The sequence below is a fragment of the Anas acuta genome, chromosome 5 (assembly GCF_963932015.1).
Source record: "Anas acuta chromosome 5, bAnaAcu1.1, whole genome shotgun sequence".
Lineage (NCBI taxonomy): Eukaryota > Metazoa > Chordata > Aves > Anseriformes > Anatidae > Anas > Anas acuta.
The window spans coordinates 16,356,850-16,375,792 of NC_088983.1; the positions used below are offsets into that span (position 1 = coordinate 16,356,850).

Genomic DNA, 18,943 nt, shown 5'->3' on the forward strand with positions numbered 1-18,943 from the left:
GGTTGCTTGCTTGCTTTAACATCCAAAGCTATTCTGCATAGTGTGAGACTGTGATAAAAAACAGTTCATTGGCTCATAGTAACTTGATATCGAACACTTTCCTAAATCCATAGGTCATCTGAGCTTAAACGTGATTTCAGCTGGTGTGGTATTGATTTTAATCACTGTATGTGGTGAGGCTCGCATTATCCCATAGAGCTGTGCATTGGCTTCAGGTATACAACTAATCAATCGTAACAAGCTTCTGGGTTTTATTCAGTGTTGTAGGCAACTTATATGTCTGTTTTATCTTTAAATGCTGTAGTGTATGATTAAATGAGAGCTTTGCCCTGAAGTAAGTGTACGCTGGAAGCACTAGTCAGAAACTTGTGCTGCCCCGGGTAGGTCTCCATAGGCTCAGGTGTACTGTGCCAGTTGAAGGCATCAATGTTTTGCTGTAAATTAAGTGTTTGGTTTTACCACTTTCAACCACTTTTTCCCTTCTCTTTTTCCCCAGAGGTTCTCTGACATTTGCTTAAGTATTTTTCTTCTCCTTGGGCTGATGACTGCAGTGTAGGATTCCTGTCTAGATGTTCTTTGCAACGCAGTGCCTCTTCAAAACAGTGACCTCTGGGAGCCTCGTGGAGAACTGACTGGTTTTCAAACATCTGCTCAAGGAACGCAGGCAGACGGTCTCGCTTTGACACAATTTTGCTGCCTCTTTGGAGGGAGGAGGGAAATATGGCAAGCGAGGATCTGTCTTTCTGAGGCTCCTCAGAGAAACGGGCCTGCTGTGGGTTGCCACCACCTGGGTGTCAGGCTATGTGGAGGGAAGGAAGGAAGGCTCATGGACAGACCAGGGACTAGGAGTGGTCACGGTGCCGGGGGACAGCACCTTTCGGTCAGGCCTTGTGCCTGCCGTGGGCACATTCCTGCGCCCCTCGCTGCAGCCTCCCCCAGCAGTTAACTTGGCAATCACCTCAGCACCACAGCGTGTCCCTCATGGACGGCCCCTCGTAGGCCTGTCTGTCACCTGTGGCCTGCAGCCTGCTTCCTTCTGCCTGTTAATTTTAGGGGTCCTGGAGTTTGTGTGCTGGACCAGCTTGCTTTCTGTGCCAGGCCCCAATCCTTTTTGCCTGGGTTGTGGGGCAGTTGGTGTGATTACGTAGTGCTGTGTGCTCAGCACGTGTTGTGTAATACAAAAAAAAAAAAAGCTATTTTGGTAGAGGACTTTTCCCAAATTAACTAATCCTCAAAATATGTATGCTTCTATGGTTTCTTGTCTCCTGGGTTTTAAGTATTAAAAGTTCTAATGTTTCAGATAATCAAAGGGGAAATCCCACTCGTGAGAAAGAGGAAGACCCAGCGCTGTGAGCCAACCTCGCTAATCGCTGTCTCCTTCCCATACCTGTTTAAGTGTGTGTGTTGGCATACCCAACACCCAGCGCCTCTCCAGTAAATCCAGTAAATTTTCAAAGTCCATTTTGAGGGCATTGTTGAAAACCTTTAGACCAATTTTTTCTGAAGTGGCTCTGGCAGCCAGCTTGCAAGTATTTTTCTTCAAAGTAGGACAAAGCTTACTCAGTGTGTATGCATGCATGGCAAAAAATGCAGCCTTTCCCATCAACCTCTATCCTTCAAGGAGCTCTGGAGCAGCCCTTTCTGAAGCCTGCTGTATTTTAATGGGAGTTTGGAGTTGTTCTGTTTACTCCAGGGCAGACACAGCAAAAATGTAGCTCGTTTTGTTATTTTAAGTCCTAGCTTCTACTACTTGGAATGCTTCTGAGTGGGCTGCTGCACTGATCTACAAAAAAGCACTTCCTACCTCATATTTCTTGTTTATCTTGCTTAGCTGTGTGAAAGTCATTGTTTCAACAATTTGGCTATTAACTCTTTCTCTGCAAGAGTCCTCTTTTTTCTTCCCAAAGCACAGTTGGAGTGCATCTGGCTAGCCTCAGGTGACGTTCTGCAGCAGCGCTTCCCACGCTGTAATGGCAACGTATCAATCGCCCACCGTTTGTGGGCTGCCGTTATCTGTAAGAGGGCTTTGAAATACTCTGTAAGAGGTGCTTGGTTTCATTTTCTTTCTAATTTCCTTGCTGAGGAAGGATGAGCTCTGTTGTGGTTGTGCAGTGCATGCATGCTGCTTCTCGGCCAGAGAAACTCTGGGCTTGTGAAGTGTAAGAAGGGAGCAATTTGTGTCGTGGATGCTGATGGATTGCCTGTCCCTTTGGGCAGCTTTGTAATGGCTTTCCAAAAGAAAGACTTACTGTATTGGACAGAAAACTGGAGGAACCATTGTGTATTCAGCAGTGTGCAGTACTTGTGACTGGGGACAACAACACAGGCGCCCTTAGATAGACGGGTGCTGCAGACAGAGGCGGGCAGCACTGCTCTGTGGCCTGCCCCAAAAGGGTCTTTGACTTTCACATATGGGATTAGTGGGAACGAGGAAGAGATTCCAGTCATGTCCTCGCTGAGGCTTTTCATTCTTAAATTAAATTCCCTACATCTTCAAAGTGAGAAGAAGGTTATAATATATTTAAATAGCCTGCATATAGTGGGAAAGTGGTCTGGCGTAGGAACGGCTGGGCTCTGTGCCAGGGATTCAGTTCTACTCTTCAGACTGAAGCAGAAGTGGCTTGTTTTCCTTGATAACGTGTCAAATGCAGTGACTGAGCACTGCTGGGCTGCGTGCACCTGAATCTCAATTCTTATGCTGGCAGAGTAGATGAGCCACATCTGCAGATCTGCCTGGGCTGGCTCTACCAATTGCAGCCCTCAGCGTTTCCATGTATGACCAAAATCGAGGTGCTCCCTCCCTCACAGCACCCAGTGCCCACCTCTGCTCTCAGGGCAGCTGCAGTGTTCCCAGCAGGGCAGCAGCTTAGTATGTCTCCCGCATCTCTCCAAGGCCACGGTTCAGAAGCTGCCGAGGTGCTTCCTAGGCAGGGAATGGAACCAGGGAAGTGCTTGCCTGAATCTGAATTGGGTACCAACGTGCAGATTTTTATTGTTTGTGTTCTAGTGTGAAGTAATGCTTTTCCATTAGTGTTTGTTTTACATATTTCTCATGTTTCCAATAATAACCATTCCTTTTTTTTCTTTTCTTTTTCAGGAAAAGAGGAGTAGAAGTAGTACAGGTGAGTAAAAACTATATTCGGTTACTTTTTTTTCCATTCACTTCTCTGCTATGAATACTGTTTTTGGAAACAGTGGATCCCCTTTTGTGGCATATGTTGATCTTAGTCGTAAGCAAACAGGTATCCAAAGTGGAGATGAAGTTGTTTTTTTCCACATTTGTTCATGAGTAAGATTTGGTGGTTGATGAGGTGATGTTAGTCTGTGCTTACTGCTCTTGAGGGTGGTCAGGCATGTCAGGAGTAGGAGCTGTTCTTTGAAACAAAACAGTGGCAGAAGGCAAGTTCTTGCAACCCAGGGCACAGAGAAATGGCACTGGACTGTTGTGGGGCTTTAGCCCATCTACTGTGAAGTTCAGGCGTTGGCTGTTTTGTGTTTCCCAGTTCTGAATGGCTGTATTCACATGAGATGGCACTTAAGTGATGATGCCAACTTGTAAAAGGAGTTATGTTACCTTGACAGCTGTGTTGCTGTGAATAATACCTCAGAGAACTGTAGCCCTGGAAGATCAAAGGGGGAGAAATGCTCTTTCCTCCTGGCCTATTTTGTCTGCTTAGAAGAGCAGCGTATCATAGATTTCACTCTTCCTGGTGCTTACCCGGTGTGTGGTTATTTGAGAGCTGCGTGGTATTACAAGGAAGGAAGACACATACTTTACTGGCTGGATTTAACCATATTTCCAGCAGCCTTTCACTGCTACAGCATCATCTTCCTTACTTGTACCTCCTATTGCTCAGAGCTAAGGAGCAGCTTCTTTTATCAGCTCTGATACAGCCTCCCCAGGCTGATAAATACAACCAGCATGTGTAAAGCACAGCTTCACAAGCAGCATGGGGAGGAAGCTAGCCTGTATTTCTGTCATTCTGTGACACGCTATTACTTCGATAATAGCCCAGTGCTTTCCAATCCACTGTCTGCATTTGTTTTACATGCCTAGTGCCTGCTGCATACACATAAGCAGCAAGGTGGCTGTATGAGATGAATTCCATGATACTCTGATTAGCTGAGCAGAGAACAAATTCCATTTTATCTGTTGGGCTGAAGTTGCTGTCCTTCAACATGTTGCTTCAGTTAGTCTTCGCTATATCAATGTATGTAGGATGCACGAATGCTTTTTTTTTGCTGATGTTTGTGTAGCTTAGTGGCTAGTCATTTCTTTATTGGAAGAGTGTTTTGCAAAACACGTGGACAGAACTAGACAGGACTTGTGTAGAAATGCTTCATGGTTTCAAATTTCCCAGCATAGCTGAGATGCCAGACTAACCTGTACTGGGAATTTGTGCCCCAGAGGCACACCTGGAACACTGATGCCTGCTGCTCTGCTAGAACAGGGTGAATGGCCACGTGCAATCATGACTTGCCCAGCACATGCGTTGCTTAATGTGTCCTGATGCGCGTACTTGCAGTGAGCGAGGGGTGTCTCAGAAGCGTGCTCTTTTCCCATCCAGCGTTACTAGAAAGCTTTGCTTGTGTCACCTCGTGCATCCATTCCGCTAGCCCTGCTTCTGACTGGGAGATGTCTTGGTGTCAATCTGCTGGACAAAGTTTACTTAATAGAGGGAAAGTTGTTTACCTGTGTTGAGCAGTGGAGTTTTTCATTTGTTTCCCCTTCTCCTTTAAGGAACTTACTCTGTTGTGAGCTGTCTTGAGGGAAGAGAGCTCTTACGCCCAGCAAAAGACAAGCAACTCAAAACACAGAAGTACACAGACTGTTTTTCTGTTTTCCTCTTCACATAAATTCAACCTTTTTTTTCTTTTTTCTTTTTTTTTTTTTTTTTTTTCTGGCTGCAGGCATGCTTTCCAGTTAGAAGTAGTGAGTTGAGAGCTAAGGTTCAGTTACTAGCTTCCAGGTAGCACGATGTACTGGGACGTGTCCAGGCTCTGCAGCAGAGCTGTTGCTGTACCAGCCCCAGTGGTGTTCTGGGCACCGTGCTGGCACAGCACAGGGAACAGCCACAGATCCCTGGGGAGGTGTGAGGGCTCTCAGAACCTCAGATGTTCCCTGTCATCCCCTCGGTTTTCTTGCTGACTCCTCCAGCCCCTTGCAGCTCCAACCTGGAGTGGCTTGAGCTGGTGGCCCAGGGTGGGGATGTGCTGCACAGTGACTTGTGCCCCAAGCACATCTGCTGTGGCCACCGCACAGGCAGTGGGTCAGTAAGTGCTTCAACAGAAACATTTCTTAATAGTTTCTACCCTCACCATTTCAAGGGAGAGGCTACTTCTAAAGTTATGCAGTGATTGTCTAATGAGGCATTAAGAGAAATAAATAAATTCTATTTTCTATTGACGGAATTTAGCAAAGATGGGATTTGCATCATTTCTGAACCATAAAGCTGGTTTTGAACTTTTGTTAAAAAAGCTTGGTTTTGTTCAGTTTCAGCCCTCCAAATTAACGTGGGGGCAAATTCAGAATTGCAAATTGTCAGTTCTTCTTCAGCCAGTAAAGCGTCCTGTTTCTTATGACTTTGTCCACTGGCGAGGAGAGGAAAGAACATCTCCATATACCTTGTTTTTCAGGAAAAAAAAATATCTGTTTGGCTTAGTTTGGAGAGGTTAAGATTGAAAACATGTGCGGTGAAGTGGAAATCATCACAAGTACCTCTGATGGGGACATGCATTTATTTTTGTTTCACAAGCTATGCAAATCCAGGATAATTAGCTGCAGCCCTTTGGCTTCTGACAAATTGCCAGTTCAGTCTTTGTGTGACAAAGTTTGGAGCCTTCGTACTTCTCGCGACTTCAAAGGCCTTTCAGGCATTTCCACACCCAAATTTTCCTAGAGCTCTAGCACACTTCTTTTTTTTAATATTAAAATAGTTAAGATTTCCTATTTTCCACGGATATTTTTGGTTCTAATGAGCACTAATGCTCTCTTTTATCTTAGAGAGATGTTCTTTCTAGTCAGTTGGCTATAAAAGTGGGATTAGTCATTGTATTTCAAGCTGCACATTTTTTAATAGCAATGGGATATGGAGGACAACATGTTTTTCAGTGTGGAACAGCTGATTGTAGTAGTTACAATGGTCTAGGCTGCTTTTTTGGTTTCCTTTTTTTTTTCCCTCAGGTCTCTGGGAATTGAGATATTTGAAATCTTTTACTTCTAAGAAGAAAACTGTCCCTTGAGCTCTGGGTTTTACTGAAGACAGTGAAGGAGAATTAAGGGTCCTCTCCCCCTTTCTTAAATCTTCAATCAAAGTGGAATACCAAAGACAACAGTTTCCACTAATTGTTGCCAGGGAACGGTTGTTTTCTAGAAATGCGGGAGGTTTATTTTCATACGCAGTATTAATGGAATAAGCCTGGAACAGCGGTGTTCTAGCTGGGAGAAGGGAGCTTATAAAACATATATTCAACAGCATGGACAGAAAGATGTGACTGGAAAGCTTCCAAAGCAAGCAGGTTTCTTGAGATGTTGGAGAGTTGGCTCTCTAGTATAGGCAGAAGAAAGTTTATTTTTACACGCATGCCAGCCCGTTACTCCAGTGCTTGTTCTCAATATGGCAGTCAGCTTTGCCTTAAATGCAGTTGTGGAAGTGATGCTACAAGAGCCCTCCAGCCCTCCCCAGTCTGGATGGTGTAGGCACTTTGGCTTGTAGGCAGGGGGCTGCTGGTTAAGGTCTTGAGAAGAGAGTGATGCTGCTTAGCTTCTGTGCTACGGCGTGCATTTGGATGTCTCAGACTGGGGTCTTCCAAAAATGTAGTGATGAACAAAAATTTCAGCTTCATCCCTTGGAAACAGCAGGACCGTGGAAAGCCACATCTCCAGCTGAATCCCGTCTCTGATCCTTCCCAGTAGGGATCTTCTACGTAGGGTCTTCTACAGGAGACCCTCCTGGCACTGAAGGAGCAGCCCTGCCCAGCAGGAGCAAAGCGCGGGTTACAGCGCAGGGAGGGATGTTTTTGGCACGCCGCTCTGCATTGCATCAGCAAGCCGGTCAGTGAGGTACAGCATGCTCCTTTCTGGTCCAGTGGGGAAGAATAAATACACATCTGCTGGGGCAGGGATGGAAGAGAAAACAGCAGAACGCTTCCAGCATGTGGATTAAGCAGATTAAATAAATGAGCGCTTATTCTTAAAAATTAGACCAAGTAAGCCAATCAATCAAAATGCAGTTAGAGCTTGATTTTATTCCCAGGGAGTGAATGACAGATCTGTGAGGAAGTTTTTGTGGCTCAGAGGTGTGCAGCCTCTTACTGACTGGTTTGATTGCTGCATCCCACTGGCTCTGAGCGAGGTGTGGGCTCTGAAGTCACTTGCAGCAATTTCTTGGTGAGTGAAAACATTACTAAGACTTAGAAATCCGCAATGAATGCCTTTCAGGTTTCAGCTTGTACTGCTTTGGCCCATGGAGCCAGCTCTGCCCAGCCCTTTTGTCTTCTCCTGTCTCCTCAGTATGTCATGATGAGGTAGTGATGCCTAACAAAGCTAAAGGTTGGGGGTTGGGATGTCTTGGGTGGAAATCCAGTCACTTTGGGAGCTCTGCCAAAGGTTTTGCTGAGTATAAAGGGGCTAAGATTGCAGTGGGGAGGTGCCTCATGTTGTCACTTATTGCAGGCACTTCGGGCAACTCCCTTAGAAACTCTGCCTCCCTTTTCTAATGAAGATGGTATCCCATGTACTAGGATGCCATTTAAGTTGCTTTCAGATGTCTTAGAGGGAAAGACATAGAATAAGATGGGTGTGTAAAGGAGAACTGGAGAATTAATGGACACTGATTTCTGAAGATTGCTGTGCATAGCACGCTCTCAGCCATCACAAGGTGTCTTCCCAGATACTTTAGTGAACCGTAGATTCATAAATCCATTCGCAAGTAACAGGATAAAAATAAGACCCTGAAGGAAGTGCTGTATTAAATAAAATCCTGTATTTGCCTCCTTTTGACTACAAATACCTTGCAGCATGCAGGCCATTCCTGGCACAGAAGGGCAGTTAGATATTGCTTTTGTTAATCAGGGTTACTGCAGTGGTGCCCATGGGCCAGCTAGGAATAAGCTTTAATTTTAGGCTGCATTAAACAATAGGATTATTTGTCTCACTGGATGCAGGTGTTATGATATAGTATCAAACCAGGGCCGGTGGAGTGTGTAACTCAGGAAATGCCTATTTTAAAACCAATATTCCTCATTTGTGGCTTGCTGCAACTGCAACCTTTTTCTTCAGACGTCTTTTTTTCTTGGAGTGGGAAGGATGAGGAATTGATTTGATACAGGTCCAAGGGTCCTAATGCTGAGATGTCCTCTCACAGCTCAGTGACAATCCTTTGTCAGTTGTGGGGTGAAATCATTTGGTTCTTCTGCACACGTAGAGCTACAGACTTCATGCTGTGATGGTAGCTTAAACTTTGCTCTCAGTCCTGGGGTTTTGTTCTGGAGGAACAGTGGTGATGATCCCTTGGGAGAGATGATTGTGGTTTCTACCATAGCTAAGACTTGCTTGCTTCAAGCAAAAGCTTTATAGAGAGGGTATCATCAGACCAGTAAAGGAGGCTGTCTGCATGCTCACCTTCTTCGCTGAGGGTGCTGGTAGCTCTGAGCTTCCAGTGGACTCTGGAAGACCCCTGGAGTTTGGGAAAGGCTTTTGCTATACATTGTTGACTTCCTTTCTCCAGCTTCTGCAGAAATTACTTCTTTGATCTTAGCCGTGACCTGAGATACTTGCAGCTGGAAACCTATTGTATTGTATGTTTGTTTGCTCCTCTGGTGCTTTGCAGTTAAATGAGGTAAACATACTGGTGTCACGGGATTGAATGATGTGCCAGTAATGGTACTTACAGACATTGAGCCATAAAGTTTCTAAACGTGCTGTGTTTGGTCTTTGGCCAATGTGTGCTGAGAATTTCTTAAAGCTAAACGGAGGTTGCCCCTGTTTAAAACAGGACACTTTCAAACACAGTGAGACCTGGAAGTGTTTACTGAACTCAGCTGCCTTCATGCAATTATAGCAGGATGAGGCAGAAGAGTGGCTTTAACTTAATCCTTCAGTCAGAACAACTGAAGTTCTTTTTTCCCCTCTTATTTTCTTGACACCAGTGTGGACCTCTCTTTGCTGCATATCTAAGGGTATGCAGATCAGACAAATATAGGGTTTCTGCACATGCTGTGGATGTTTTCTATGACTTTGGTTATTTTGCAATATCTTTCATCTTCTAAGCATTGATGGAAAACACTCATGGGCTTTTTAATAGTTTAATTACAGTCTTTTTATTTTTTGAGAGGTATCTTTGCACTGCTGACCAAAAGCACTTAGCTTAGGGTGGGAATTGTTCGATGTCATCTGAGGAAGAAAGGAGGGAGCCAGGAAAAATTCAGATGATCGTAAACATAGTTCCTCTAAAATGAGATAGCAGTGGGGCATCCAAAATGTGTTTCTTCTTAACGTGAGGTCACATTTATGGAAAATTTGAGAGCTGTGGTTTGTTTGTTAGTTTGTTTGTTTTCATCCTTCTTCTCTCGCATGACTTGTCAAAAGAGACAGCTGCTGCAGCCTCCTAAATGAGATGAATGTGGTGCTCTGTTGGCCATGCCAAGGAGTGCCCAACCATTGTTAATGAATGGATTGAAACAGCCAGTAGATGGATATGATCTGTCCGAAGTGGTCCCTTTGTAAATGGTGGAAACAGGTTCACTTCTTTTGGAAGAGAAGATTCAGGGCAGGAGTTTGCTTTCCTTGCACAGACCGTGGAGGGAGCTTGGAGGTAGGAGCCTCCTCCAGCAGGTTCACATGAATTTCTCTTGCTTGGATTTATGCTGGGGACATAACTGTTAGTGTACTTGTAGATGGTGGGACAGTACTGTTAGTGTACTTGTAGATGGTGGCTACCAACAAAGTACTGGATCTGTATAAATCCCAAAGACAGAGGAACTGCAAAAGCTGATGAGCTTTGTCCATGTAGCAGTACAGCACAGTGTTATGGTAGTTTTAGACTGCACCCCACTTCTTTACCTCCCGCTGACTGTGTCATGAAGCTGCATGGTTTTGTCCCTCAGAGGCTTGGTTTCTGTGTGCTTTCACCGTGATCCTGCTGGGCTTTAAGAACAAGACACATCCAAGCCTGTATTCAGTCTATAGCATAGATTCATCACTGAAAGAGTGATGGCTCAGTATGTTTTAATTGTTCTTTTCTTATATTAATGTTATTTTTGTAAAGGAGACAAAAGAATTAATTGTTGCACTTATTACAGATGAATAAAAGCATATAAAGAAAACTTGACCTCTGTAGTTGTTTTAAGTTTGGGTGTTGACCTGTAGGATCCTAAGGCAATGCTGCAAAATAACCAGTCATTAAGGTATCAGGCACTTCAGTCGTGACTAAAAAATAAATAAGTTGTGGATGTTGCTCCTTTGTCTTTGAAAAATGGCATAACAGTCGTTATGAGCAGGAAAGCAGAAACTACAGACCTATATACAAACCGTGGACTGCTTCTGTCATTATAAAACAATGGATTTGCCTTGTACTACTGTTCTTTGGCTGTTATTTTAGGGTCCAGGGTAACGCAGTGTCTCACTGCATCTCACTGTCACAACTTTTTCAACCTAAGGTTGCTTCAGTAAGTTATGGTTGCCTCATTTAGTTTCCCAACTGGTATTCCCTAAATCAAAGGGGTTTCATAGTTAAGGTTGCTATACCTGTCAACTTGCATGTATGTTGTGTCCCTGTTTGAGCGCTTGTTCTAAGGTGGGTGTTCACCTCAGTAGTTACTGAAGACTTAAACTAAATCCTCCCAGCACCTTGCCAAAGCGCAAACAAGTTATTTACAGTGTTTTGACAGTCATCTGAAGATGGGATGGAAAAGATGCCGTTGGGACTGAGCTAATACTCTGAGACTGAGCAAGAGACTGAAACGTAAGGGAAACAACTGCTGCAGAGGAATTTCTGGCTGACTTTGCAAACAGAAAAAAGCTTTTTAGCTTGCTTTGTTTTTGTAGTAAATTGTTGATTGGAGCCAAGAGCTTCCTTTACTCAGAGGTCTAAGTGCATCTGAAAATGTTTTTTTGTGCAAGAATCTTCATTGCACAACTCTGCTGTCCTGTAACCTTAGCAGCACAGTTACCAAGTTAAAATTGTCCATTGGCTAACAGATAGAAAAGATTAGAGGACAAGCTAATTGCTGTCTATAGAGAATTTATGTTGATGGCGGAGAGATCGTTTGTACTTCAGGCTAGCTTGGAAAATGTTTGTTCTTGTGACCGAGAGGAGCTTATCTTGTAATATCCTTTCCTTTATGGTAACATCTTTAAGTGGCTGAAAAAAGAACAGCAGCTATAGAGGGGGAAAGCAGAATTTCTGCTTTTAAACTGTAAGCACAGAGCAGTTTGACGAGAAGCCAGAGCAGATTGGATGTTCATAGGCCTGCTGCGACGAGTTGTGTGGCATTCAAGCCCTCAGTGGCTGCTTGTCAGCGAGCTAAGCGACTGCAAACGGGGAAAGAGAGAGCATTTGCTCCTCGCAGGTGACAGATCCTCCCTCCCCCCCATCCCCATTCCAGGGATGTCCAGTATGGTCCAGGCCTTACAAAGCCTTTTAAGGGCTGGTTGGTGTAGTGTAATTTACTAACTTCAGGCACTCAGCCCTTTGTGCAGCAGCTCAAGGGCTTGTATTTCCTTCTGTGTTGTTGTAAATTTGGTCTGACTTCAGTAAAAGGTGCAGAGGAGGAACAAGGATGGATAGCAAGACATCCTGTGGTCAGTGGGTTTGTGCTGTGGAAAGTTAGAGAGGAGAGTAAACATTTTCCTAGCTCTTCAACTTCCAACATGTCTGTTTCCTATTCTTTTACTTTTTTTTTTTTCCCCGATGGCAAACTGCTGACGTAGTTACTCATGATTCCGTGAGGTCTGAAGATTCGGCAGGTCTGCTTTCATCCTGCTTCTGGCATCGGTCACCAAGTCCCCGCTCTGCCAGCCGACCTGCACCGTCGCTCCTGTGTGCGGGGAGGGCCTCGCCAGACGGGGACGGAGGAGGGAGCGCCTGGCCCAAGGGCTGCCTGGCCAAGCCCCAGGAGCCCGCTGGAAGCACCATAGGTCACAGCGGAGGGGCTGAGCTCCCCCTGAGGATGCTCCCTGAAGGCAGCTGGGGCCAGCCCGCAGCCCTTGAGCTGCCTGGGATGTGGGAGCTGCTCTCATGCAGCACCTAAGCCATGGCCGTGTTGTGTGAGCTGTGGTAGCTGAAGGGGCTTAGCCGTGTATTTTCAGAGCCCTCCGCTCTGTGAATCTTTTGACAAGTCCTTTTCAATTCAAGGACTGCTTTTGCCTTTTCTGTAGGGCAGAATATTCCCCGTTTTTGCTCTCTGTAACTGTAGTCAGAGACTGTTAGGGAGTGAGTACAGCTTAACTCTGTTTACAGCATATAGAAGTTGCAAGTCATAATACTATGATGTCCTTTTTTGCTTTGTGCGAGGAACTGCATTGTCAATACTGCATAATCATGTATGAAAAATAGCCTGTCCACGGACAGGCTGTCTTGAAGGTATTCTTCGTTCCTGCCCAGATATGTCTGTCTGAAGCCAAGTTGTGGTTCAGTAATACCATCATGTTGATGTTTAAAAGAAGAGCTAATAGAGTTTACTTGAGCTTCAATAGATAGGCATACCAAGTATAGTTGGTGGTGACTGTGAATTAGAATTTCTTCTAAATTTTCTTGAGATTGATGTGCTGCAACTTTATTTATTGAATCTGTTAGGGTTGTTTATGATATTGCCTGAAGAACTTTGTGTGTTTGCAGAGGATCACTAAGCAACAGCCTATGGCACAGTGAGGTTGCCTGCGACATGCTGAAGCTAGCACGATGAACCATAGAGCAGCAAGGAAACACCCAGAAACAGCAAGTAAATACAAATTTACAGCCAGACAGAGCAGTTCAGGCACTGAAGAGCTTTGTATTTCTGTGGGGCACTGTTTGTAAGATTCTTTGCTTTCCAGTCTTTATTTACACGACTGTCATCCTGATGCCACGATAGTCTCTGCTTCCAGAGATGCTCATGTGAGGTCTGCAGCTGGTGTAATGGAGCATCTCCTCAGTGTTTAAAATAGAAGCAACTCTTTGATATTAAAGCAACCTGCACTTTTATCTACTAAATCTTCTTAATTAGTCCTTCACCAAGCAATAGCTCAGGAATAAAAGTTCCCCGGAGGAGTCTGGGGAATAACCTGATATCTCAACTTTGGAGCTCTGTGCTTATGCTGTTTCTAATAATCAGCATTCCTTTTCCCAAGAGTGGTATTTTTATCTTGTTTGTATTTTTTTGTTGTTTCACTCTTTTTTTTTTTTTGAGCTCCAGAAGGATTGCAAATTCAAATCTTAATTTCTGCATATTTCAGGCCATTTATTGTTGTATATTAATACCAGTAACTTGCCTGACTTCAATGACCCAGTTTGCACTGGAGGTGAAAGCTGAATGCAATCAGCAAACATTCTCTTTTTTAGAGATTGTCCCTGGTGTCTGAGACGTGGACACAATACAAAGCAAATGCCCCACATCTGTGTTTGGCAGGCAACAGTAACTTGACAGGAACATAGCTGACATTGTGTTTATGGATCTTGTTGGTTTGAGTGACTCATAGTAGGTGGGGGGAAAACACTGAGCGTTCAAAGACATTCTTGTTTGTGTGTGTGTACATGTATATATAAACTATTCTTCCTCATTTGGGGATGTGGGCTGAAGAAATTCTACTATTTCTTGACCTTTTAAAGAAGAAATCTGACTGCAATCTTTGCATTTAGGTCTAGTGTTACCTGAGTTCAAAGAGTTTGGGTATGAATGTAGGTTGTAATGGAAAAGTGGATTTGGGGTGGAATTCAGTTTATTGATCCTTGTATCCCTGCAGTCACTTCCAAATTCTTCCTGGGACCTTAAAATTCCTCCTCTTTCAATGAAGAGAAAACAGGGCATATTGTTGTTTTGCTTGGAAAAAAAGTCATAAAATACAGACTGGTAGTAAGGAAGATGTGAAGATAGCATCCCTGTTCAAGCCCAGCACTCTCAGCCAAAACAGGGAGGTAGACTTACTGAAGGGAATTGTCTTTCACCAATTGCCATCTTACCCTGGCATAAGATAAACCTTGGAGCAGCTCAGCAAGAGAACAGTCCAAATTCTGTCAGTTTGCAAAACCAAAGCTGTGTCTGTAATGTGTTTTAAGACTTGGGGTCTGAAATCTCTGTGCGTAGCACCCTTCGCTGACTTGAAGGCTGTAAGGCTGCACACTTGCTTTGTTCATAGCACTACAGACGTCGAAAATTGTACTTCACAGTTCTGTCAAGGTCATGGGTTTATCTAAGATAAACCAGCTATAAGGAGCTAGGGCAGGTTATGCCTTTACACATGCAGTCTGTTTGGGGCAGGGTTATCGCATAGTTTACTTAACCTAGCAGGGGAGGTCAAAACAAACCTGTCTTGGTTGTCTTGTTCTGTGTGGTGCAGAAAGGAATTATCTAAGGTTGTGCTGTCCTTTCTGCTGATGCTTACAGTAGCGAATGGTATGAAGAACCTACATGTGATGGGAACGAGAAGCTGTGAATTAATTGGTTGTGTTAAAGCTCTAAATTAAGTGCCCTCAGTGCACTTTTGCTGTGTTTCCTATGATTTCAGTCTGGTTTTTGGAACTCTATAGCAGACTTTCCTCTCTGACTTCTGTGTGAAACAGCAAACACCTGTCTATTCAGCATCCGTTGCCTCATGTGTTTGTTCTTTCACATATTTCAAAAGCTGAGTACTTGACCAAGAATAAATGGGTAAAAGGATAGACCCTGTACTAGCTAATTTTAAAACTAAAGACAGTTAAAATAGTATTTGTGTATATGTTTTGTTAATGCTAGATAGAGCTGAAAACATTGGATAGCACTTTTTCTGTGGGTTGTAGTTCGAGAATAAGATGCTCAAAACTGAACAATGTCATGGCCACCAAAATATTCAAGCCCCTCAATCTCCATGCTGAAAAGCACTCATTTATGTCAAGGATGCACGTAACTTCCCATTTTTTTTCCTTGTTGTTTGCATGTCATCTTCATAGGGTTTTATGGGCTCGTTTAAGTTTTGCATGTGGGACTTCCTTTTGAGCCGAATGTGTCTGCAGTTCACACGAGCAGGATAAGCCTGAAGGACAGAGCTTCAGAAGAGCAGATTTCAAACTTCAAACCAGGCTTCGCACTGGCTGCGTGTTCGTCTTTGTTCCCCTTCACAAATGTCTCTGCTGGGGTGTTCAGAACAGGCTGTACTGAAGGACGTGTCTTTGGGGCCTGTCCTGTGCTTGTTCTTGAAGCTGGCTGGAGGCAAGCCAGCCCTTCATTCTGAGGTTGCAAAACTGTGCTGGCGTGGCAGGGGACAGGCTTTGTTTCGCGGTGGGACTTGCTAGTCTCCTGAGCTGCGTGCCACATCGGTGAGGCCACGCAGCATCCCTGGGAGGGCCAGCTTACAGCTGCGCTGGCTGCACGGGACGTGTCAGTGCCTGCGTGTCACCACACACCTACCCCAAACCTGCTAATTCCTGTGGGCGTAGTGTTTGGATGACTTCATGTAGAGAAAACACTTGAACCATGGAGTCTCCTACAGCACGGTGTCTGTCTGACGGGACTGTCCTCTCCTGTTCCTTACAAGCTGGGCTCCAGCTGGTGCCGGTGTGTTTCCCAGCACAGTTTCTTGGCTGAGGCAGGCAGAAGAGAGCCGTGCACCTCATTTGCTGCCGCATCCTATGATGGTGTAATGTGCTGCCAGCTCCGTGTGTCATGGTGTTTCTGCAGGTTGTGGATGCGCCACAGAGAGGATGGTGGGGACTTAAAATTTGCAAACGCTACAGTGGAAATGAGATGCCCTAATCAGGGGGAAGTAATCATTTGAAGATACCACTAGACCTCAAATTAGCTCCCCACTTAGTTGAAGCTCTTTGAAAATCAGGATTTTATTATTTTCACAAAGCTAAGTGTTTTGGCAGGCCACCAGTTATGATAGAGGTCTTGGTGAGGGGAAGTTCTGTGGCTTGTGCCATAGGACACGTCAGATAATGGTACTGGACCTTTTTTTAATCCAAAGGTCTGGGGGGTAAATTGCAAAGTAATGAGCCTGCTTTTCAAAGGTGCAGGCAGCTGCTATTAAGGTCCATGCAAAGTGCCAGAGGCCCTTGCTCTTCCCTCTGGGCATAAATATGAAATGCACGTGCCCATTCTGCACAGTCTTCTTGTGTAAGTCAGTCCTATCATTCATGTCATTCCCTCCACCCAATTATTAGTTGGAAAATCCTGAATGAATGAACTCCAAATGCCTGCAGGTTTTTTGACCATCTTTACAGTTGCGCTGCTTCTCTTTGGGTTGCTCTAGTCTTCTTTTAGCATTTAATGATGTAAACGGGCGTGGGACACTTCTAGTTCAGGGGCGCAGGAAAACATCGCCCCTGAGAGCTCTGTGCTGAAGCCAATCCATTGGTGTCTTTCCCTGTAGGAACATTTGGAGAAGTTGCAGTGTTATTTTTTTTGCCACTTCTGGGAGACTTTTCCTTGTTTAACTTCAGACCAAAATATCCTAAATCCCACATGCAACAGCCTGTGTGTCATCAGCAGAAGTGCAGTCTCAATGAGATTATCATCTGATTATACTTTACAAAATCTGCATTTTTAGTATCTGTGTTTCTCGTGGCTCTATAGAAAATATTACATTTGTAAATCTACTGTTAATGCCAGCAGAGCATAAGAAAGCGAAAATTAAAGACTTTACCTACTGAAGTTGTATTTATTTCCTAGTTCCGTCACAAAACAAGGATTTTTTTTTTGTTAATCCATCAGGGGCTGAACACCTTTTTTCTTGGCAGTTGCTGAGATACCATATGCACAAGGAACATGTGTGCTGCATATGCGTGCTAGCTATGTGGAGGGGAAGATGAGGCAAGTAACACAAATACAGCTGAAAACTTTTTAAAAAATTTAATAAATCTAGAAGTTGAGATACTCTAAATATTCAGTGGGGGACTTCAGTTCTGTGGGAACTAGTTAAATTTAGCAGATGCAAATATAGAAGCCAAGCAGCGTAGTGACTTGCAGAAGGCCTGCCCGTATAAAGAAAATAGCAGGCTGACAGCTTATTGCAGCTCGCGCTGTAAAAGAGCCCTTTAACGTGCTATTTTTCTTTTGTGTTTTAGAAGGGATGAGGGGGCGAGAGCTCGCTCTTTCTGATTGTGTAGAGGTGCTTCTTGCATCAGCAGTATCTGCAAGCAGGGTTTCAGCAGGATGTTTGTTTGGTGAGCCTGCACCAAGGTTTAAGAAAATTAATAGGGAGGATCTGAAGGCAGTTCTCGTTACGAAGTCGAGTTTTAACATTTTTAGCTTACCCGGGGCTGACGTGGGCTGTTGCCTAGTTTGGTTTCGCCAGCGTAGACTGGGCTGGCTTGGAAACGCCAAGGTCTGTGCTGGTCGGTGTGTAGCCTGGGTGGCTCTGCAGCTGGGACAGGCACCTGCATGCCCCTGGGGCAGCACCGGTGTGGGGTGGCTGGGATGTGGGGTGTCAGCGTTAGCTACTGTGGGTGTTAGCAGTGTCATTTGCACGTGGACCGGTCGATCTGGAGATATACACATGTAGTTATGCTCCTAATCTGGACCTACGTCAATGGCACCGTGTCCTTCTTGCTGCTGCTCGTTTTCCTGGGAAGATTAAGGCTAATGTGTGTAATTAAGTGTGTGACCATGCCACAGCTACATCTCCCACTGCTTGTAAAACACCGTGTCTTGTAGATGGAGCAGTCCCAGCCGTGCTTTTGAGGATACCACCCATACTCTCCAAAACTCTGAGAACTTTCTGAAATAGCAGACTAAGGTCACGAGCTTGGTATGTCTAACATAAAGAAAGACTGGGAAAGAAAAGTTTTATTACCAGGAAAACCGAGGTCACCCCTCCTGCAGGCATGGGATGAAGAAGAGAAACTTTTATATTCCCTGGTAAAAATAATTCCCTTGCTGTTGGTTTCTAAAGTAAAATCCAAGCAAATCAAAGAGCCCAGAATAAGTCCAATAAATTGCTACTGTGCTGATGTCACCTTTGTGTAGTGGGCTGTTCGCTGGTGTCTGTCTTATGTCAGTGTGAGATGTAAATCAAAATGATAAGATGCAATTTATTGGATGGGTTGGGAATTAATAGCTGCAGGGTCTCAGTTGTTTCCCATCATGCTGGCTGGGAACGTTTCCCTAGAAGGAGATAGCTTGAAAGGCACCCATCTTTCGTAAACTATTTTTAATACTTGAAAGTTACTTGAAGCGCTAATTTGAGACGTTTATTTTAGGCAGAGAAGAAAACAACCGAGTTCTCCTGTACATGTTTGTAATGTCTGCTGGGTGAATCTCCATTTTTTGCACCTTGACAGGCTCCATCTGTATTTCTTGTGGAGAGCAGGGACTTGCAAACTTTACCAGAACGAGGAGGCAAAATGTACTGCAGCCTCCTTTTCTATACTTCTTACCCATCGATCTCAAACATATCGCTGTGATCATGGTTCAAATCAAGCAGGAAGATGTTAGGTCATGGATTTGGCAAGCTGCCTTTTATAACCTTTAATTTATCAGCCTGCAAATGAACGATTTGGAGTGGAGTCGCCCCATGCAGCGACTTGCATCCTGCTGGAATAGAAGTGAAAAGCTGCTGGAGGGAACAAATGTCTGGGAAAGCTGGTCCTGTGGCACTGAGGAGAGATGCGAAACTGTTCAGGAGGGATCTGGCTAGCTGGCTCATCTGCAGGTCTTCGTGTTCTCTAGGGACTCAGTTGGCTAATGGCAGCAAAACAAAAACCAAGCCACAGATGTTATGAGCCAGTTTGTGGTGGGTGTTCTGAGCGGTTAAAATACCTGTTTTCAT

The 18,943-nt window shown here is 44.5% G+C and overlaps 1 protein-coding gene across 2 annotated transcripts in view; it reads left to right on the plus strand.

The window, feature by feature from the left end:
- Positions 1 to 18,943, plus strand: part of ITPK1 (inositol-tetrakisphosphate 1-kinase) — a 146,455-nt gene that overhangs the window by 28,218 nt on the left and 99,294 nt on the right. For both annotated transcript variants that reach the window (XM_068682902.1, XM_068682903.1), the window contains exon 3: positions 3,098 to 3,122. In XM_068682902.1, coding sequence (XP_068539003.1) covers positions 3,098 to 3,122 — 25 coding nt within the window. The remainder of the gene's footprint in view (positions 1 to 3,097; positions 3,123 to 18,943) is intronic.